The 20,830-nt window shown below is 37.8% G+C and overlaps 2 protein-coding genes across 4 annotated transcripts in view; both read right to left on the bottom strand.

Moving 5' to 3' along the window:
• The window catches only part of Eif2b3 (eukaryotic translation initiation factor 2B subunit gamma), a 128,630-nt gene that overhangs the window by 25,962 nt on the left and 81,838 nt on the right, over nt 1–20,830 (bottom strand). For all 3 annotated transcript variants that reach the window (XM_047566686.1, XM_047566704.1, XM_047566695.1), the window contains exon 6: nt 13,518–13,607. In XM_047566686.1, coding sequence (XP_047422642.1) covers nt 13,518–13,607 — 90 coding nt within the window. The remainder of the gene's footprint in view (nt 1–13,517; nt 13,608–20,830) is intronic.
• Nucleotides 7,737–8,147, bottom strand: LOC124994610 (dolichyl-diphosphooligosaccharide--protein glycosyltransferase subunit 4). Its single transcript, XM_047566728.1, has one exon. The coding sequence runs from the start codon at nt 8,103–8,105 to the stop codon at nt 7,992–7,994; it is 114 nt and encodes a 37-aa protein (XP_047422684.1). The 5' UTR covers nt 8,106–8,147; the 3' UTR covers nt 7,737–7,991.

Below are 20,830 nucleotides of genomic sequence, written 5' to 3'. Positions count from 1 at the left end.
TCCCACGTCATTGGGATTACAGGTATGAGCCACTGAACCCGGCACTAAATTTTATTTTTTAAAAATTATTTTTTGGTGGGTGCAGTGACACATACCTATAATCCCAGTGACTTGGGAGGCTAAGGCAGGAGGATCACAAGTTCAAGGTCAGCTGGGGCAATACAGCAAAACCTTGTCTCAAAAAAAAAAAAAAAAAAAAAAAAAAAAAAAAAAAAAAGGGCTGGGGATGGAGCTCAGTGGTAGAGGAGCACTCCTGGGTTCAATCCCTAGTACAGGAAAAAAAAGTATTTCTGGCACCTTTGGGGTTTATCATATTTCCCCCCTTGAATCTGTTACAGTCATGAATTATGTATTTAAAAATTTTAAATATTAACAGTTATGTTAAACAATGACCTTGTATAGGAATATTCTCTCATTGTGGTAGAATTATGGGTGATTTTTTTTTTATACAAATTATCAAAATTTTAAAACTTTAGGTTATTCTCTTTTGTTTGTTTTTAAAATAAGCTCTGACACATTTTATTAAAGAAAAATTGAGCATGGTTTACTTTTCACCAGACTAAAGATATCAAAATCACCTGGACCAATGACAGTGTGCATACTCTGTAGTAGTTTCTGCAACTGTGCCCAATTCAATATTATTGTCACTTTAGAGATGGACATCAGTTTTGGCCAACATGGCATAGTACTCTGTTCAGATTTCCTCAAAGCTGGGCAGTTGTTGGCAAGAATGACCAATGTTGCTTTGTCCTGTGTGGTCATTTTCAGAATTTGCTTATACCCCAGCACATACTTTCCACTTTTCATAACAAGCTGGAGCCCAGAGTCCATCAGCTCTGCAGACTTTCTCTTCATGTTTGAGGCCACTATGTTCCAGTCTTAGGTATGAAATGGTCCCCAACCAAGAGCAGCTCCCATGATGACCAGGGAATGACAAAAGAACATTAAGTTGTTCTTATATGTTTTTTGTTTGTTTGTTTGTTTGTTTTTTTTTGCGGACTGGGGATCGAACTCAGGGCCTTGTGCTTGCAAGGCAAGCACTCTACCAGCTGAGCTATCTCCCCAGTCCTTATATGTTTTTTAAAATATACTTTTTAGTAGTAGGTAGACACAATACCTTTATTTTATTTTTATGTAGTGATGAGGATCAAACCCCAAGCCTCAGTGTAGGCGAGCACTCTACCACTGAGCCACTACCCCAACCAGGCCATTCTTAAGTTTCTTGCCTTTTGGTTTTTTCTTAGCTTCTATGGTACTACTCTGCTGGTTTGAGCTAGACACTCTGCAAATTTAAGATCCATTCTAAAGACTAAGTAGTTCCCAAGCAGACTTTACACTCTTACCTACTAAAGAGAGTGGGTTCCTTTGCATTACAACAGTTGTGCCTATTTACTAAAGGTTATCAAAGAATTCCCACAATGAAGTTAATTTCCATTTACTTTTGTGTAATCATATCAGTGTAGGCTAACTCATAGAAGATAAGATCAAAGACCAATATGTAGAAGAACTCCCAGAAAGCAAACAAACAAAAAAAAACCCCAAAACCTGCACTATTTTTACATTACCCCAATACAAGCAGTAAGCAATCTTGGTCAAGAGCTTTGGAGCTCTCCATAATTTGGTCTTCTGCATCCCAGGAAGCATGCTGCTTCCTAGTGGGTATCAAGACAGTATGTTGGGTCTAAGTGACCAGGAATCTATAACAGGGGAAGAAAGGACTTGATCCTTAGTACAGTGTATATGCTTTTTTTAAAAAAAATTTTGTTTTTGTTTTTTAGTTGTAGATGGACACAATACCTTTATTTTTTATTTATTTATGTAGTGCTGAGGATCAAACCCAGTGCCTCATGCATGTGAGGCAAGCACTCTACCACTGAGTTACAACCTCAGCTGGTGAATATGCTTTTGAATTATACTTAGCAAAGGAAACAAAAGCAGTTGGTTGAGGGACTAGCACATGTTTTTCAGTTTCCTCTTTCCACTGCACCTTGTTAGAATTTTAAATCATTGGTTAATTTATTTAGCATTTATCAAGCAACTATTATATTCTAGCTGCTATGCTAGGTTTTGATAATATGCTATTTCTGACTTTAAGGAATCAATAATCCAGGGGGCAGTGGCCTGATGTGTTTAAGGAGAAAGGTGGAAGGTGATAAAGCTGATCAGGTAGCAAGGGAGCCAGATTTTGGAAGTGTTCTCTGGAGGTCTAGAAAATCTAGATTGAGAAGCCAATGGTAGATTTTTTTTTTTTTTTTTTTTTTTAGTTGTAGATGGAAACAATATCTTTATTTTATTTATTTTTATGTGATGCTGAGGATGGAACCCAGTGCCTCACACATGCTAGGCAAGCACTATACCACTGAGCCACAATAACAGCCCAATGGTAGATTTTAGAGAGGAAAGCAACATGTTCAGTTTTATTTCTTAGGAAGGTAATTCTGGTAGCAATATGTGAGGAAGTCAGGAACAAGGAGACTAAAGACAGAGAAAACCAATTATAATATTCTAAGAGATGAGATAAGAAGGACTGAGAGAGTTAAAATACTATTAAAGTACTGCTGCACAGTTCCCACCCTCATCCCAACTCCCATTCAAAGAACCTGATTATGCTGACGCAGGACCACACAGATGGAGTGCAGGTAAGAAGGCAAGACACAGGAGGCTGAGGAGAGTAAGGCTAATTTGAGTCCTGCAGCTACATAGCTCATAGCTTTGTTAATTTTAAAGGATCAAGTCAAACATCTTTAAATGAAAAATTCTGTGTAAGTTGGGAGTTCTTGAATTGAATTTCAATGTGATTTTTCTCCTGATCCTTTGATGGAGATTAAAAATTTCCATATGAATACAAAGAATGAAACAACTCATACTCTTAGCTTTTTTTCTCCCCTTTTTAATGCTTCAAACCCAGTGTGGGCAGCAAATGTTTCCTGGCCCCCTCCATTGGAAAATAAGTCAGTTCCTTTTGAAGAAGTGACAAAGCATGGACAGCTGGAGGATTTCAGGGCCATGATATTTACATTATGAACCAAACAGAACTGTCACTGCAAGAGGCAAGCAAACAAGCCTTGGCAAAGAGCCCTATCAGCTCAAGGATGTCAGTAATTTGAAGAGGGGATATGAAACTGTTTTGCCAGGACTCACCCGCTTTTGCTGGAGCTCAGCATTAGGTCAATTCCCATAATGCAGTTGGTGTAGCAGCACAGGGGAGGACACAATTGCCCCTCCTGCTTCCTAGTCAGAGTGGAAGCAGCTCAAAGCTGTGCCAAGAAGTTATACAAGGCTAGTGTGGACCACTGTGAACATTCTGACTTCAGTCTAAAGGCTGCTAGAAGGATACAAGGACATGGTCAATCTTTTTTTTTTTCCCATTCCTTTTTTTTTTCTTTTTAGGTGCTGGAGGTAGAACCCAGGGCCTTGTATATGCTAGGCAATCTCCCTTCTGTTTTTGTGGTACTGGAGTTTTAACCCAAGGGGTGTTCTACTACTACACTATACCTCTCTCTTTTTTGTTTTTATATTGAGACAGGGTCTCACTAAGTGAGTTTGACCTTGAACTTGAGATCCTCCTGCCTTAGCCTTCTCAAGTCACTGGGATAATACCTGACTCCCTTCTCTCTTATATATGGTTTTCTCAGAAAGTACCTTCCTTGTTTCATGAAATTACTATATAAGGATCTTAGAGAAAAGGTATCCTTTGAATTCTACTTATAAAAATAGAAAACAAATAACTAATAACAGAATAATAATGCACCTATATAATAGAATATCATATAGGCAAAACTGTGATTATAAAGAATTTTTTGATGACAGGAAAATACTCGTGAAATAATTATGAAAAAAGTAGAATATTTTTATGTGATTTCAAGTGTGTATTTGTATATATAAAGTAAAATAATGGAAATACATTTAATGTTCACAATAGATATCTCACAGTAGTAGAATTATGAGTGACACTTTTTATATTCTTTTGAGTTTTCAAATTTTACAGTTATAGGCCATTCCTTAATCTATCTTTCCTTACTTTCTGTGGCATCACTCTCTTGATATGCTCCTATTTCTGATACTTCTTCCTTGGTTTCCCCAACATATCTGGTGTGTTTCTGGATTTTTCTTTCCTTTTTGGGGGGCAGCTCTACCACTAAGCTGTACCCCCAGCCCTTTTCAAACATTTTTTAATTAAAAAAAGTTTTTTGGGGGTACTAGGAATTGAATCCAGGAGCACTCAACCATTGAGTCACATCCCCAGCCCTTTCTTTTGTATTTTATTTAGAGACAGGGTCTCACTGAGTTGCTTAGCACCTTGATAAATTGCTAAGGCTGACTTTGAACTTACAATTTGCCTGCCTCAGTCTCCTGAGCCACTGGAATTATAGGTGTGCACCACTGTGCCCAGAAAACATTTTGTATTTTGAGACAGGGTTTCACTAAGTTGCTGAGGCTGGTCTTCTTGAAATCCCCCAGCCTCAGCTTTCAGAGAAACTGGGATTACCAGTGTACACCACCATGCCTGGTCAGAATTTTTCTTTTTGCTTATGATTTTTCTTATGACACTTATTTCCCAAGTCAGTTCCCTTGGTGGCTTCTTTGCTGCTGATACCCAAGTCTAGATCCATAGCTAAGACACCTCTCCTTTAGTCTCACATTTTCAACTGCCTGTTTGGATCCCCCCATTTAGATGACCTACAGGTATGCCTTGAACACAATGTCTAAAAGGAATTCATTAGCCTGGCATGGTGGCACACTCCTAGTTCTAGTGAGTCAAGAGGATGAGGCAGGAAAAGTGCAACTTAGCAAGGCCCTGTCTCAAAATAAAAAGGCCTGGGATGTAGCTCAGTGGTAAAGCACTTCTGGGTTCAATCTCCAGTATAAAAAAACAAAATAAAATAAATTTATCATCTTTCTTCCAATCTCTACCACCCACCAATACCCACCATTGGTTTTTACTTGCTTAGTGATATGAAGATCTTTTCTTTTTTTTCTTTTAGTGGTGCTAGGGATTGAACCCAGGGCTCATACATGCCAGGCAAGCATTCTACCACTGAGCTACATCCTCAGCCCTTTTGAAGATTCATTTAGTCACCCAAGATAGAAAACTGGTAATCATCCTTTCTTCTTCCTCTACTTCTCACTTTTTTTTTTTTTTTTTTTTTTTGGTACTGGGGATTGAACCCCGGGGCACTTTGCCACTGAGTATACCTCTAATATTTTTTTTTATTTTGAGATGGGAACTTGCCAAGTTGCTGGGGCTGGCCTCAAACTTGCCACCCAAGTTGCTAGGATTACAGATGTGCACCACCATGCCTGGCTTCAACCCCTCACATCTAATCAATCACCAAACACTGCTGATTTTATCCCCTACATCTCTCTCAAAACTGTCAACTTCTCTCCATCTACTGCTACCACCTAGTCCAGACTACTGTCATTATTGGCATGGATTCCTGCACTATTTGGTTTCTCTCCTTCCAGTCTGATTTTCCCAAATCTATTCTTCATATTGTAGACAGAATACCCTTTCTGAAGGACATATCACTTTTTTCAATCCATTCTCTAATTAAGACACAGTGATCATTTTAAAGTACAAATCTCATCCTATCTCCTTAAGCTTCTTTAAAGCTCACAAGAATGATTACTTTTGTGAATGTGTTGGGTAGGGGGATAGTGACTGGGGGACACAATGAGGAGAGGTTCTGGAATTCTGGTAATATCCCATTTTTTTTCTTTCTTTTTGGCAATGTTCTATTTTCTGACCTGAATATAGTAGTTATAAGGGTGGATTCACTTTGTGAAAAATTTTAGAGCCACAGCATCCCTCTTAAATGCCATGTACTCTTAGAAGTCTTTCATAATACTTGTAGGCTTCTATGCTTTCATAGTAAAGATAATTAGGTGTACTTTTTTGACTCCACATCATGTATGTATTATGCTAGGAAATTAATGCATATCATCTCAAATTCTTATAGCAATCCTCATAGTTGATACTATTGTTCTTATTTTATAAATTAGGAAATCAAGGCTCGCAATCAGCTGGGCATGGTGGCACATACCTGTTAATCCCTATGACTTGGGAGGTTGAGCCAGCAAGATTGCAAATTCAGGGCCAGCCTCAGCAACTTAGCAAGACCTATCTCAAAATAAAATTTAAAAAGGATTTAGGGGCTGGCTATGGTGGCATATGCCTGTAATCCCAGCAACTCAGGAGGCTGAGGAGGAGGATTGCAAATTTACCTCAGCAACTTACTGAGACCCTTGGCAATTTAGTAAGACCCTATTTCAAGATAAAAAATAAAAAAGACTGGGGATATAGCTTAGTGGTAAAGTGCTCCTGGGTTCAATCTCCAGTACTACAAATAAACACAAAAAGTGGTGGTGGGGGGCATTGGGGCTATGGCTCAGAGATTGCTTCTGGGTTCAAGTGACAGTACTGGGGAAAAAAAAAAAAAAAGAGGTTAACTATTTTGTCCAAGGTTAGTACAGTTTTTATTTTTATTTTTAGTTGTCAGTGGACCTTTATTTTATTTATATGTGGTGCTGAGAATCAAACCCAGTGCCTCACACATGCTAGGCAAGCACTCTACCATTGAGCTACAAGTCCAGCCCTAATACAGGCTTTTAAATGATAGAACTGAAACTTATTCCAGATCTATGCCAATGCCCATAGCCTTTTCCACTATACCATATGAGTATTCTGTGCTTACATCTGTTTCCATAGGATTTATAATCCTTTGCTTAATAGCACTCTACCAATAAATATGTAGTCTGTACTAAATAAATATTTATTCAAATAAATGAGCATATGTGAAAATGATCAAGTATCATCCCTCTAGGCCAGATTCCTGGCAATAATTTATTCTGATTTTTGCATATTAAAAAATAAGAGCTTTCTGGGCTGGGGATATAACTCAGTTCGTAGAGTGCTTGCCTGTCAAGCACAAGGTCCTAGGTTCAATCCCTAGAACCTAGGAAAAAAAAAAAAAAATAGAGCTTCCTAGTTGGGCATGGTGGTACATGCCTGTAATCCCAGAGGTTCAGGAGACTGAAGTAGGAGGACTGAGAGTTCAAAGCCAGCCTCAGTAATGGTGAGACACTAAGCAACTCAGTGAGACTCTGTCTCTATTGCCTAGCATGTGTGAGGCACTGCATTCCATTCTCAGCACTGCATATAAATAAATAAGTAAAATAAAGATCCATCAACAACTTAAAAAATATTTTAAAAATTCAATACTTGAAAAAACACATCATTATTAATTCTGGTTATACCTGGTATTTTTAGCATTTTGCCTTTATCTGAGATCTCACCTTCCTTGTAGACCCAAGATTCCAGGGGAAGCTTAAAATTGAGGTCCATCACAAAGGAAAAAATTTGTCCTTGTATACATTCTGGCTTTTTATCTTGTAAGTGCTTTAGTTTGGATCTTGAATGTCCTTCAAAAGGCCCATATGTTAAGGACTTGTTCCCAAGGTGGTGCTAATGGGAGGTGGTAAAATCTTTAAGAGATGGGTCCTACAGAGAGATCTTGGTATGGGGGTAGTCATGTCCTTTAAGGGGATTGTGGGATTCCAGTCTCTTCTTTGCTCTTTTTTGCTTCCTGGCAATACACAAACCGTTTTGTTCTGCCATGCACTCCTGCCATGATGTGCTGCTACCTTACCATAGGCTCAAAGCAAAAGGGTCAACCAATCATAGCCTGGAACCTCCAAACTATAAGCCCAAATAAATCTTTACTCTTTTTTTTTTAATATATTTTTGTATTGGGGGGAGGGGAGGGAGTAGAAAAGCAGCCCCTATACTGGGCCCTATTCAGTGGCAGCTTCTTGTTCCATAGGGTTAAGGAAGACTTTGAGGAAATAAAAGTTGTTTGGAAAAATCCAGGTGTAGTTGCTTTGTATGTTGTGATGGGTAGAAGGGATGAAGTGAAGTGTGAAGGCCCCTCACACCCTCCATCTTGCCTCAGCCTATGTCCTGGAACCCTGGGGCGGAGAAAGCGCCACTTTCATTCCTGTTTCTTGGGATTGTTGACCGCCACATAGTGATAGAGAACCACAAGCAAGAAGAGCGACACGCCCAGCATGTTGGCGAAGATGGCGAGCTGCACGTCCGTGATCATCCTGACCAGCTCGGCTCGGCTCCCAATCTTTACTCTTTATAAGTTGGTAATCTCAGGTATTTTGTTATAGAAATGGAAAACTGAAACACAGTAAGCAAATCAAAAGAGACTCAAAATCCCCTAAATGTCTTCTTCATCTCAGTTCTTCAAAGGATTAGTTAAGAAAGAGGTAGAACATGGGCTAGGGTTGTGGCTCAGTGGTAGAGTGCTTGTCTAGCATGTGCGAGGCACTGGATTCAATTCTCAGAGGCACATATCAATAAATGAATGAAAAGTAAAGGTCTAAAATTAAAAACAAATAAATAAAGGTCTATCAACATCTAAAAAAATGTTTTTTAAAAAAGAAAGAGGTAGAACAGAAAACCTACTTTTATAGGGCCTGGAATTAAAATGTACAGAGGACTAAAAGTTTGGGGTTTCTTGCCTTTTCTCTTAGCAGAGCTATAATTGGGAAGAAAAGGCAATTGCTGAGTTAACTCTATGCTTTATTCTTAGGCTTAAAAATAAAAACTCACCTGTTTTTTAAACAGATAAGTTTAATATAGTATTTGCTTAATTTTGTTTGTTATTGAAGTAAAGGGCTTACCATGCAATCTCTAGAATATTGAAGGCCAGGAAACAAACTAGCAAATCTACATCAATGTTTGAACTCAACAATAAAGAACTATCTGGCAAGGTGGCACACTCCTGTAATCCCAGCTACTTGGGAGACTGAGGCAGGAGAATTGTAAGCTCAAGCCCAACTTTGCAATTTAGTAAATTCAAGAGAATTCTTTGGTACATTTATCTCTCTCAAAATAAAATATGAAAAGGGCTGGGAATATAGCTCAATGCTTAGAGCATCCCTGAGTTAAATTCCACTACCACCAAAAACCAAAACTATCAGACAAAAAAATCCACAAAAAACCCCACAAAACAAAAACCACAACACACACACACACACACACACACACACACACACACACACACACAGCAAAGCAAAGCAAACAAAATCATCCCTGTCAAAACCAACCAAACCAAACCAAACCAAACCACAAAAAACAAAAACAATAACCAAGGCAACCATTGCCTATCTCTAATGGTACTACATGGTCCTTTATTTATGCTGTTTATATCTATTTTGCTTTCCTGTGCTTTATAGCTATTCCATAACTTCAGTTTGCATGTGGCTTTAATTATCATCCTGATTCTGACCTTGCTGTATGGCTGCCTACCCCGAACTCCTCACTTCACTTTGTGGGGCCCATCTTTTCTTCTCTGTATCCTTACATAGCTCAGGCTAGGAAATTATGACTGTTCTATTATCTTTCCAGGTATGTGTGTGCGTGTGTGCGTGTATGTGTATATCTCTGTAATACAGATACCTAATATCTGTGGTATATATTGCTAGCAATCAAGTCATCAGTGGTGACTGATTTTGTTGAGGCTCTGGTTGTATGATACAGTGGAGCTACGGGGATTAGCATACTCACCATACAAAGTAAGCAGTTTACCACTAAGTTATACCCCAGCAGAAGCAAATGACTTAAGCCTCATCTTCTGCCTCTATAATATGAAGAAGATAATACCAAATGAGAGAACTTAATTAAATAACTTTTTTTTTTTGTAGTGTTGGGGATTGAACCCAGGGCCATGTGCATGCTAGGCAAGCACTCTTGCCACTGAGCTGCACTCCCAGCTCAAGAATTATTTTAAAGACTGAATGAACTGATAATGTGAAAAGCACTCAGTCTAGTAATAGTACCTGGTACATGGTTGTTGCTGTTCAAGGTAATTTTCATCTCTCTTTTTTATCTCCCTGCTATGAAGGCCATATTCCAAGACTGTAAGTATTGCACAGCAGGATCTGATTCTAACACTAAAAGAGGTTGATTATAATTTTATATTATTCTGGACAAGAAGGAAGTACTCAATTCTTCCTTTTAAGATTAATCTTGAGGGTAGAGTAGGGAGGATAATTGATTTAAAAAAAAGATTGATCTTCTCTAGGCACTAGCAGGCCTAGCAGGTTAGGGAAAGGAAGAGAAATACCTTTTTTTTTAAATTTTCTCCCTGGAATTCTTTGCTAAACAGAAATCAGGACTACTCCTGGTATACACTGCCTGTCTCCTGTGGCATTAGCTCAGGAAGACAGCATATTGCTTGATTCCTTCATTGGACCAGTGTTTGTCTAGGACCCTGACTCAGGTCTCTATTTTGGTATAACACCTCCTAAGGCAAGCAAAGAACTGGGCCAATGTCTGGGCTTCTAGATCTCCGAAGAGACCAGCTTCCTTAGGCTTACTTCAGCTAACGCTGAAAATGAGGGAGGAACCTTTAGCTCACTACTGAGCATCAAGAGGCATCACTATCACAATACTCAATCTAAGTTCTGCTCTGGCTCTGGATATACATTTTGAATTACAATGTTCAAGAGAATTCTTTGGTACATTCATCTTCATATTTTATTCAGAATTGGATAAAAAAACTTCCAAGGGCTAGGAGTGTAGCTCAGAGGTAGAGATAGAGTGTGCCTGGATGCACAAGGCTCTGGGTTAGATACCTAGCACCACAAAAAACACAAACTTTTTTTTTTTTTTTTTTTTTTTTTTATATTAGGGTGGAACCCAGGGGCACTTTACCATTAAGCTACATCCCCAGTCCTTTTTGAGAAAGGATCCTGCTAAACTGTTGAGGGTCTTGCTAAATTGCTGAGGCTGGTCTCAAATTTGTAATCCTCCTGCCTCAGCCTCCCAAGTTGCTCAGATTTCAAGTGTGCACCACCATACCCAGTCAAACAAAAAAACCTTTAAAACAGGTGTATAGTTCAGTTACTAAACTTCTGGTCTAAGAGGGTACAGATTTTCTTATTCCCACAGGTCTCCCTATAGCTTTTCTGCTTAGTCAAATGCAGATATCTGTGTCTTTTCTTTCACAGATGTACTAAATTACATCTGTTGTTTGCACTATAACTCCTTTCTCCCACTAACCAAGTGTACACTGAATGCCTTGCCAATCCAGGTAAGGTATCTGTTCCATTCTCAAAGAATTTGGATGGGCTGGGTGTGGTCGCACATACCTGTAATGTCAGTGACTTGAGGCAGGAAGATTACAAGTTCAAGGCCAGCCTCAGAAGCAAGATTCCGAGCAATTTAACAAGACCCTGTCTCAAAATAAAAAGGTCTGGGGATGTAGCTCAATGATAAAGTGCCTCTGGGTTCAACCCCCAGTACCCGCCAAACAAAAACAACAAAAACAAACCAGAATTTGGACGATTTGGATGGGAGATGTTAACATGTAACAAGAAACAAAAGATAAACATAATTTAATAGAAGATTTGAAGTTTTCTATACAAGGAACATGGAGTAGAATATTTTAACTTTCTACTAATATTAATATTTTTAGGTGAAATATAACAAAGGATTGTTGAAGCACAACTTTCTTGAAGTTGTATTTCCTAGGTTTACTCTTTCTTTTCCATTCCTAAAGGATTCATCACTTCATGACAAGATTATTATATAAGGACTCCTACTTAACTTGAAGCAATCTCTTTCCCATGTACAATGATCTGTTCCTGCCAGGCTGTATCACTGCTCATTTCATATAAGACTGTTGAGTTGTACTTTTTATTTTTATTTATTTATTTTTGAGACAGGGTCTTGCTACGTTGCCCAGACTGTCCTCGAACTCTCAGGCTCAAGCAATTCTTTTGCCTCAGCCTCCTGATTAGCTGGACTACTGGTGTGTGCCACTGCACTTGGCCAAGACTGTCTGTTTAAAAGTTTGTAACTCCATGCTCAGTCTTCAAGGCATTCTACACATTGCTACCTACCACCAACCTATTTAAATCTCATCTTCCAGAATTTCTCAAAGACCTCCATTATTCTAGCCAAGAATAAAGAATCTCTCTCAAGTACCATTCTAAATCACCCCACTATGACTTTGCAGCTTTTCCAATATATTAAAATTTACCAATTTTTAATACATGACCTTTGATTCTAGAAACTCTGAGAGGTAAAGATAGATAGGAAAAAGAAAGAGAAAAGTGTCTCTAACAGATCTTGAGATGGGGAGGTAGATAGAGTTAAGGTTTTGTATCACTCTTTATTATACCAGACTCTGGGAAAATCCCATTCGACAGAACTTCTGGACAGAGTGACAGTTATAACACCAACCTCAGGCCTATCCTTATGGCACATATCACTGCACTATATTTGCCAGGTGTGGGAACAGCACTGGTAGTGGCTAAAATTAAGCTATAGCAGGCAAGATGAAGCTAGTTTTGGTGCAAAATTGCCTGTGTCTCTGCCACAATCCTATTTGATAATACTAAGTATCATTAGTATTTTTTTTAGAAGTGGTAATGGTACTGAGGTATTTTTTAAAGAGTTCTTTATTTTAAAGATATATACTGAAATATTTAAAGATGAAATTATGAGAGTAGCATATACAAAACAAGATCAGTTAAGATGTAGTTAAGTGGTAGAGTATACCTGAGTTCAATCAAAAAGGAATTTTTCTCTTTGGAAACCCAAGTTCTGTGGTGTACCAGATAAAGTCTGTGGAAAGTATTTAAGGTCCATAAATCTATTCTCAAAGCAAAATAAGAAAAAAATACCAAAATTTGTTTGCCTGCATTGATGACAGTTCACCCAGAAGGGAGGTTATTCTCTAAAATTGGTTTGAGACTTGCTGTTCTTTTTCCCTCTTTTAGGGAAAAAAAAGTCTCCAGCCCTTTGCTAAGAGGGCCTATCTAGAGGATAATTGCCTAGGGGAAGGAAATGTTCTTGGAGACAAAACAGCATAAGAGCTGGGAAGCTTACCCTTGTTGTTGTTGTTGTTGTTGTTGTTGTTTTGTTTTTCCTGTGTTGGGGATTGAACCAGGGGTGCTCTACCTCAGCACAAAATATTTTATATTTTGAGAAAGGGTCTAGCTAAATTGCCCAGGCTGTTTTCAAACTTGGGATCCTCCTGCCTTGGCCTCCTGAGTAGCTGGGATTACAGGTGTGTGCCACTGTGCCTGGTAGGGTAAATTCTAAAGAATTATTTTGCTGGTTTATTATAACACAGGTTTTCAAAACATAAACAAGAGACCCTTTGGTATGGGCAAAATAAATAACATGCAGACAATACTATTTCGTTTCCAAAACAAAAGTGACAATCAATGTGTAATTTATATAAACTGGTATTTTAACATTAAGAAGGTTTAAGCCTGTAGTGGGGTGGTGATAGTTTAGTGATGTCACCCTTGCCTAGTATGTGCAAAGCCCTGGGTGTGATCCCAAATACAAGGAAGAAGGGAAGGAAGGAAGAAAGGAAGGAAGGGAGGGAGAGAAAGAAAAGAAAGGAAAGGAAAGGAAAAAAGAAAGGAAGGAAAGAAAACAAGAAGTGGGGGAAGAAGGAAGAAAGAAAGTCTATCTCCCACCTTCTTACCTGTTTTCCATTAGGAAATCCACAACATATTTTTTCAAGCAGTAGAGATGGGCATCCACAAGGCCTGTATGGAAGTGTATTCTAGGGAACCTGCAAAAAAAAAAAAAAGGGGGGAAAGAAGAGGCTCATAATCAGGTAACAGGGGTTCCATTTTACCATCAGGTAGTAGGCATCTGGAAGTGTTTAAGGGTGAGAGCCATGCCACCTACACCCCACCCTGGGGAGACCAGGATGGTGGACACCAGCTTTGATCCTACCACATAATAGTTCTCTCTAGAAGCCCTCCCCTCATACTCTCAGAGGCTTGTAATTTCCACAATCCCACAGTGCCGGGGATTCGAACCAGGGCCTTGAGCATGCGAGACAGGCACTCTACAAGTTGGGCTATATGGGCTGCACCTCTCAGAGGCTTTAAGGTAATTTGGCAAGACATCAAATCACTGACAATCCACCTTCTATTCTATCACAAACTCCTACTCACAATTCTTGTAACTAACATTTTCCTGCCTCTCCCTTAATTATTCCACTTTCTGAAGGCCACACTTTAGCTATGTTTTCTTTTACCTCCAAGATCGGACACATATTATTCCATATTCATAGATGAAGCAGAATTCTATGAAAACTCCTAACTCCTTAATCTCACTCACCCAACAGAACTCACCCCAGATAATTTCCTCCAGGAAACCTCCACTTACAATCCAAGTCAGTGCTTCCACAGTACTCAGTGCCTATCTCTACCAGATAACTTACCATACAATAATGGAATAGCATATTTATTTCACTCTCACTAGGCTGAAATGCAGCAGAGAACAGAGATTCATCTTTATAGACTTAGCACTCAGCATGGTGCCTGACAGAATGTCCAATTAAATAGTTGTTGAATAAATAAAGAAATGAATATGTTATATCAAATTAAGGCATTGAGTTAGTTGCTATTTTAGTCTGCCATCTCTGATTTCAGCTTTTAAAAAATGCCAGGTTTGCAATATCCCAGGTCATCTTAGTATTTAATGAAAACAAATAGCTCGGGAGAAGTGGGAAAGAGTGGGGTGAAAAAAATGGAGATTCCAGTTATAGCTGTCCAGTTGTAATCTTTCTTCTGTGTTCCTGTACTTTGACTGGCTTATAGTTTTAAGGAAAATTATTCTCAAGGGATCTAGAAATCCTGGAAGTACTTATATAAATTAAGGTATACCACTAGGGGCTTTTACTCTTTTGGGAAAAGGGGGCAGAAATATTTTCAAAAGGGTAATAGAGGAGTTAGAGACTTGCGAATCCCACACATAACACAACACACAAGCCAATCAATGTACACAATGAGGGTGAAGGAAAGTAAAGAAATCCTAACTTTCTGAGAACCCCAAATGCTAAAAAATTCCTCAGAAAATAGATTTTAGCAAATGTGAGTGTGGTTGTCTAGTTGTGGACCTTTTAGGTTCATATTCTGATAATTCTCTCCCTTCATCTAACCAATTTGGTTAGTTGCACTCTTTTGTTCATCTCCTATTTTACAATTTTTAAATCATATACTATTATTTAATTCTCGCAAATCACTTCTGATATAGATATATTACTCTCATTTTTATTGTTGAGGTCAACTTGTACAGCCAGGATAAGAATAACTTAAAAGTGAATGATCACAGTCTTAACTATTATCAATCCCTAGTTACAGATGGCACTAATATTCATATAGCACTTTATCTTTTTTTGATACTGCGAATTGATCCCAGGGGAACTTAACCACTGAGCCATATCCCCAGCCTTTATATATATTTGTTTGTTTCTTTCTTTCTTTTTAATTTTGAGACAGGGTCTCACTAAGTTGCTAAGGGTCTTGCTAAATGGCTGTGAGGCTGGCTTAGAACTCACAATCCTCCTGCCTCAGCCTCCCAAGCTGCTGGGATTACAGGCATATGTCACTGTGCCTGACTTAACTGGCATTCTTAAAGATATAGATTTAACTGGTTATAAATTTGGGATATGGTGAAGGAATGGAGATGGGTAATTTGGTGATTTCTTTTTTCTTTCACATTAAATATGTAGTGATTTGGAACTGGGACACTAATGACATTTAAATTGCTAAAAAAAGGAAGTTTCTTTGTTTCATTTTATTGCCTTTGAATAATATTAGAACTAAAGATTTATTTTATTTTTCTTATTTATTTTTGTGGTGCTGGGGTTTGAACTCAGGGTCTCATGCAAGCTACACCCCCAGCCCAAGATTGATATTTTAAACAAAAAAAAAAAAAAAAAAAACTTCCAAGATCCACCAGGGAAATCTGGGTAACTGGCTTACTCCCAGGATACTGTTTTGGGTTTGTATATAATAAGGAATGAAACCAACAAATGGAATTAAGACATTTAGAAATAGTTATAATTGTATGTAAAAAAAAAATGCCAACATAGAAAAAGTCGCTTGTCATAAAAAAAAAGTATATAAAAAAATCTGTGGGAGTCCTTTCAAAGATAAAATGAAAATAAAAGCACAAAGAAACAGTTTAAACTTCAAAGTCTATAAGATAATTGAAGAGCCCCCCCCACATCTTTTCTCCTTTTCTGTAACAAAAAAATTCTTCTATATACTTTAAAAAATATCTACAAGAAAATTAAAAGGAGGTGGTGAGGAAAAGATCTTAGAAAAGCAGAACAGGACAATGGGCAAAGATACTAGTCTAGAATGCCCAGGACAATTTAAGCCATCAGGAACACAAGGAATACCTGTGTGTTATTATTATTATTTTTGGTACTGGGGATTGAACCCAGGGGCACTTAACCACTGAGCCACATCTCTATCCCTTTTTATTTTTTACTTTGAGATAGGGTCTTGCTAAGTTGCTTACAGCCTCACTAAATTGCTGAAGCTGGCCTCCAACTTGCAATCCTTCTAACTCAGCCTCCTGCACTACTGGGATTACAGGTGTGTACCACTGCATCTGGCTCCTCTGAGTTATTTTACAGACATGTTTTTAAAAGAATAAGTTGTGGATTTTAGCATTTGTATTTGTAAAGTTTAAATTTTTGAGGGAAGTAAAACACATTTTAAATAGAACAAAACCAACAGGTCAAATAATTAAAACAACAATTAAAAAATCAGTTTATAGCCTGGTACAGTGCCACACACCTGTCATACCAGTTACATAGGAGGCTGAGGCAGGAGGACCACAAATCTAAAGTCAGCAGGGCAACTTAGTGAGTCCTTGTCTCAAAATAAAATTTTAAAAAAGGGGCTGGAATGTAGCTCAGTGGTAGAGCATCCTTGGGTTCAATCCCCGGTGCCACACAACACACAAATATTTTTTTTTAAATTTATTTTTATTGTAAACAAATGGGATACATGTTGTTTCTGTTTGTACATGGAGTAACAGCATACCATTTGCGTAGTCATACATTTACATAGGGTAATGATGTTTGATTCATTGTTATTTTTTCCTCCCCCCACCCCTCCCACCCCTCTTTTCCCTCTATAGTCCCTCCTTCCTCCATTCTTGCCCCCCTCCCACCCCCATTATGTGTCATCATCCGCTTATCAGCGAGATCATTCGTCCTTTGGTTTTTTGAGATTGGCTTATCTCACTTAGCATGATATTCTCCAATTTCATCCATTTGCCAGCAAATGCCAAAATTTTATTATTCTTTATGGCTGAGTAATATTCCATTGTATATATATACCACAGTTTCTTTATCCATTCATCAATTGAAGGATATCTAGGTTGGTTCCACAATCTGGCTATTGTGAATTGAGCAGCTATGAACATTGTTGTGGCTGTATCTCTGTAGTATGCTGATTTTAAGTCCTTTGGGTATAGGCCGAGGAGTGGGATAGCTGGGTCAAATGGTGGGTCCATTCCAAGTTTTCTAAGGAATCTCCACACTGCTTTCCAGAGTGGCTGCACTAATTATTTTGCACTTTTTATTTTGAGACAGGGTCTCACTAAGTTGCTCAGGCTGGCCTTGAACTTATGATCTTCCCCTCTGCCAAGTTGTTGGGATTATAGGCATGTGCCACGAAACTGGCTTAGAATATTTTTTAGTAAGGAAAATTTCAAACATATACAAAATGAGGGATACATTTTTATGCACCCATCAACCGATTCAACAATTAACATTCTGTCAAACTTTTACATTTTTTACTATAGTTTTATTATGGGTTGAATTGTTTCTATCCCTAAAAGATGTTGAAGTCCTATCCCTCAGTACCTCAGTGGGTGTGAAATATTATTTGCATATATGGTCTTTGGAGATCAACTTAAGATAAAATCACTAAAGGGGTGTTAATTCATTATAATTAGTGTCCTTATAAAAAGGGAAATTTGGACACAAATGCAGACACAAAGGGAAGACAATGTGAAGATACAGGGAGAATGCCATTTATAAGCCAAAGATGCCTGAAGTGTCCAGAAGCTAGGAGAGAGACATGGAACAGATTCTCCCTGTCAGCCCCAAGGAACCAGCCCTGTTGATATCTTGGATTTTGGACTTCTTGCCTCCAGAATTATAAGACAATAAATTTCTGTTGCTCTAAACTAGTTTGTGGTACTTTGCTGTGGCAATACTGGCAAACTAATACAGGTTATTTATTTTTGCAGTAGTGCAGATAGAACCCAGGGCCTTCTGCATGCTAGGCAAGTGCCACTGAGCTATGCCCCATCGCCTAACAGTACTTTATTTTATTTATTTATTTTTAATTTATAAAGAAGAGAAGTTTATTTAGCTCAGGTTCTGGAGGCAGGAAATCCAGGAACATGGTCATGCTGGCATCTGGGAAGGGTTTCCTGCTGCATCATAGCATAATGGAGGGCATTGCGTGGTGAGACAGACAGCAAGCCAGAGAGTGCTAGCTTTCACAGCAAAGCCACTCCCACATAATTTATGATTCCGTTAATCCCTAACCCTTTAATCCATGAGTGGATTAGTCCATCCAGTAGAACACAGCCTCATGTCTAACAACTTTCCCAAGTGCCACCTCTCGAATCCACTGACAAGTGACTTTGGGGAAGTGTATCACATTTGGGGGACACATTCAAACCACAGAAGGAGAAAAGACCGAGTTTGGTTTGTGCCTAATCAGCTGTTGGATATTGAAGTCGTTCCCAGGGCGGTCACCCAGTACAAACACTTGCTGAGATGATCTGATTCATGCTACCAGAAGTAGAATTTCTGGATCAAATGTTTATTTATTTTTTTATTTTTAGTTTGTAAAAAAATTTTTTAGTTGTAGATGGACACAATGCCTTTATTTTATTAATTTATAGACCCAGCCTGCCTAACAGTATTTTAAAGCAAATTCCAGACATAACATTTTATCTATAAATACTTCAGTATGTGGAATATGCATTTCTAGCTGATAAGAATGGATGTTAAAGTATAATCATTATGTCATTACTATACCCAATAAAATTATCAATGATCTCATAACGTTATCTAATATCCAATCTATATTTCAGATTTGTCCTTTGTTTGAATCAGGATCCATTCAAGGTCTCACACTGCATTTGGTTATTTCACTTAAAAAATTTATAAAATTTTCCTGTTCTTATTCCCCCATCAAGTCACTGATCTGTTAGAATGAGTCATCTATTTTGTGGAATACCCATGATCTGAATTTGACAGATTACTTTGTTATAGTGTCTTAAAAAAGAAAACAGCCTTATTAAAGTGTAATTTACATACCATAAAGTTGACCTGTTTTAGTTAGTGATTTCTAGAAAACTTACAAAGTTGTACAACTATCATCATAATCTATTTAAATAACAATTCTATTACTCATGTAAATCTTATATGAAGCCAGGCATGGTGGTGCATGCCTGTAATCCCAATGACTTGGGAGGCTAAGGCAGGAAGATTCCAAGTTTGAGGCCAGTCTCAGCAATTCAGCCAGGTTCTAAGCAACTTTAGGGAGACCCTGTTTCAAAATAAAACAAAAAAAGGTATGGGGATGTGAACCCATCACCTACTGGGTTCAATCCCTGGTACAAACCGCCCCCTGAAAAAAACAAAACCCCCCAAAACAAAAAACAAGTTCCCCCCTAAAGTCCCAAAACTTCACATGACTATTTGTAATCAATCAGTCCCCTTTTCTTACCCTCTCTGGTAATCACTTATCTGTTCTCTTATCTCTAAGATTTTTTTTTCCTGTTTTCTTACATTAAAAAAAAATATAGTCATTCTAGTGGATATGTGGTAGAATATCATCATGACTTTCATTCACATTTTCCTATAACTACTGATGTTGAGAGTCTTTTCATGTGCTTCTTAGCAATTTATATATCTTGGCCAAATGGCCATTAAATTCTTTTGCCCATTTTGAAATTGAGTTGTTAGTCATTTTGCTGAACTGTAAGTTATAGGAGTTCTTATTTTTTTATTCTCTTAAAAGTATCTTGAGGTTCAAAGTTTATTTTTTTATTTTTTTGTACTGGGGATTGTACCTAGGTGCACTTTACCATCAAGCTATATTCCCAGTCTTTTTTTTTTTTTTTCCAGACAGATTGCTTTGGGTCTTACTAAGTTGCTAAGCCTGACAAAACTTGTAGTCTTCCTGCCTCAGCCTCCTGAGTTGCTGGGAATACAGGCATGTGCCACCATGCCTGGCCAAAAAGTCTTAGAATATATTAATTTTTTCTTTTATGAAGTATGTTTTTGGTGTTATATCTAAGAAGTCTTGGCCTAACTCAAGTTCACACAGATTTTTCTCCTAGTTTTCTTTTAAAATCTTTATAGTTTAGCTCTTAAATTAGGTCTGTACTCTATTTTCATCTTTGTGTATGGAGTGAAGTAAGGTTCTAAACTGATCTTTTTGCATGTGAGTATCAAATTCTTCTAGCACAAATTGTGTAAAAGACTATCCTTGGCCCATCAGTTGCCTTGATATTTCAGGTAAAAATCAGACTCAACTTTTGTTCTTTTTCAAAACTGTTTTGGCTATTCTAAGTCTTCTGCCTTTTCATATAACTTTTAGGATCAGCATATCAATTTCTGCAAAAATCCTCTTGGGATTCTTATGCAGTTTGTATTGAATCTACAGATCAATTTGGGGAGAATTGCCCTCTTAACAATACTGTGTTTCCCATCCCAGGAACATGAAATGTGTCTCCACATATTGAAATTTTATTTAATTTCTCTTGCAATGTTTTGTAGTTTTCAGCATATAAATCCTGCCCTTTTTCCATAAAATTTATTTCTAATTTTTTTTCTTTTTGATGCTATTGTAAATGGAATTGTTTTCTTAAAATTTAATTTTGGGGTCATTCAATGCTACTATACAGATATATAACATTTTTGTATATTAAACTATATTCAGCAATATAAACCTT

Source organism: Sciurus carolinensis, chromosome 1 (genome assembly GCF_902686445.1).
Source record: "Sciurus carolinensis chromosome 1, mSciCar1.2, whole genome shotgun sequence".
Lineage (NCBI taxonomy): Eukaryota > Metazoa > Chordata > Mammalia > Rodentia > Sciuridae > Sciurus > Sciurus carolinensis.
The sequence above is the reverse complement of the archived record's forward strand: the minus strand, read 5'-3'. Positions and strand labels throughout refer to the sequence as shown.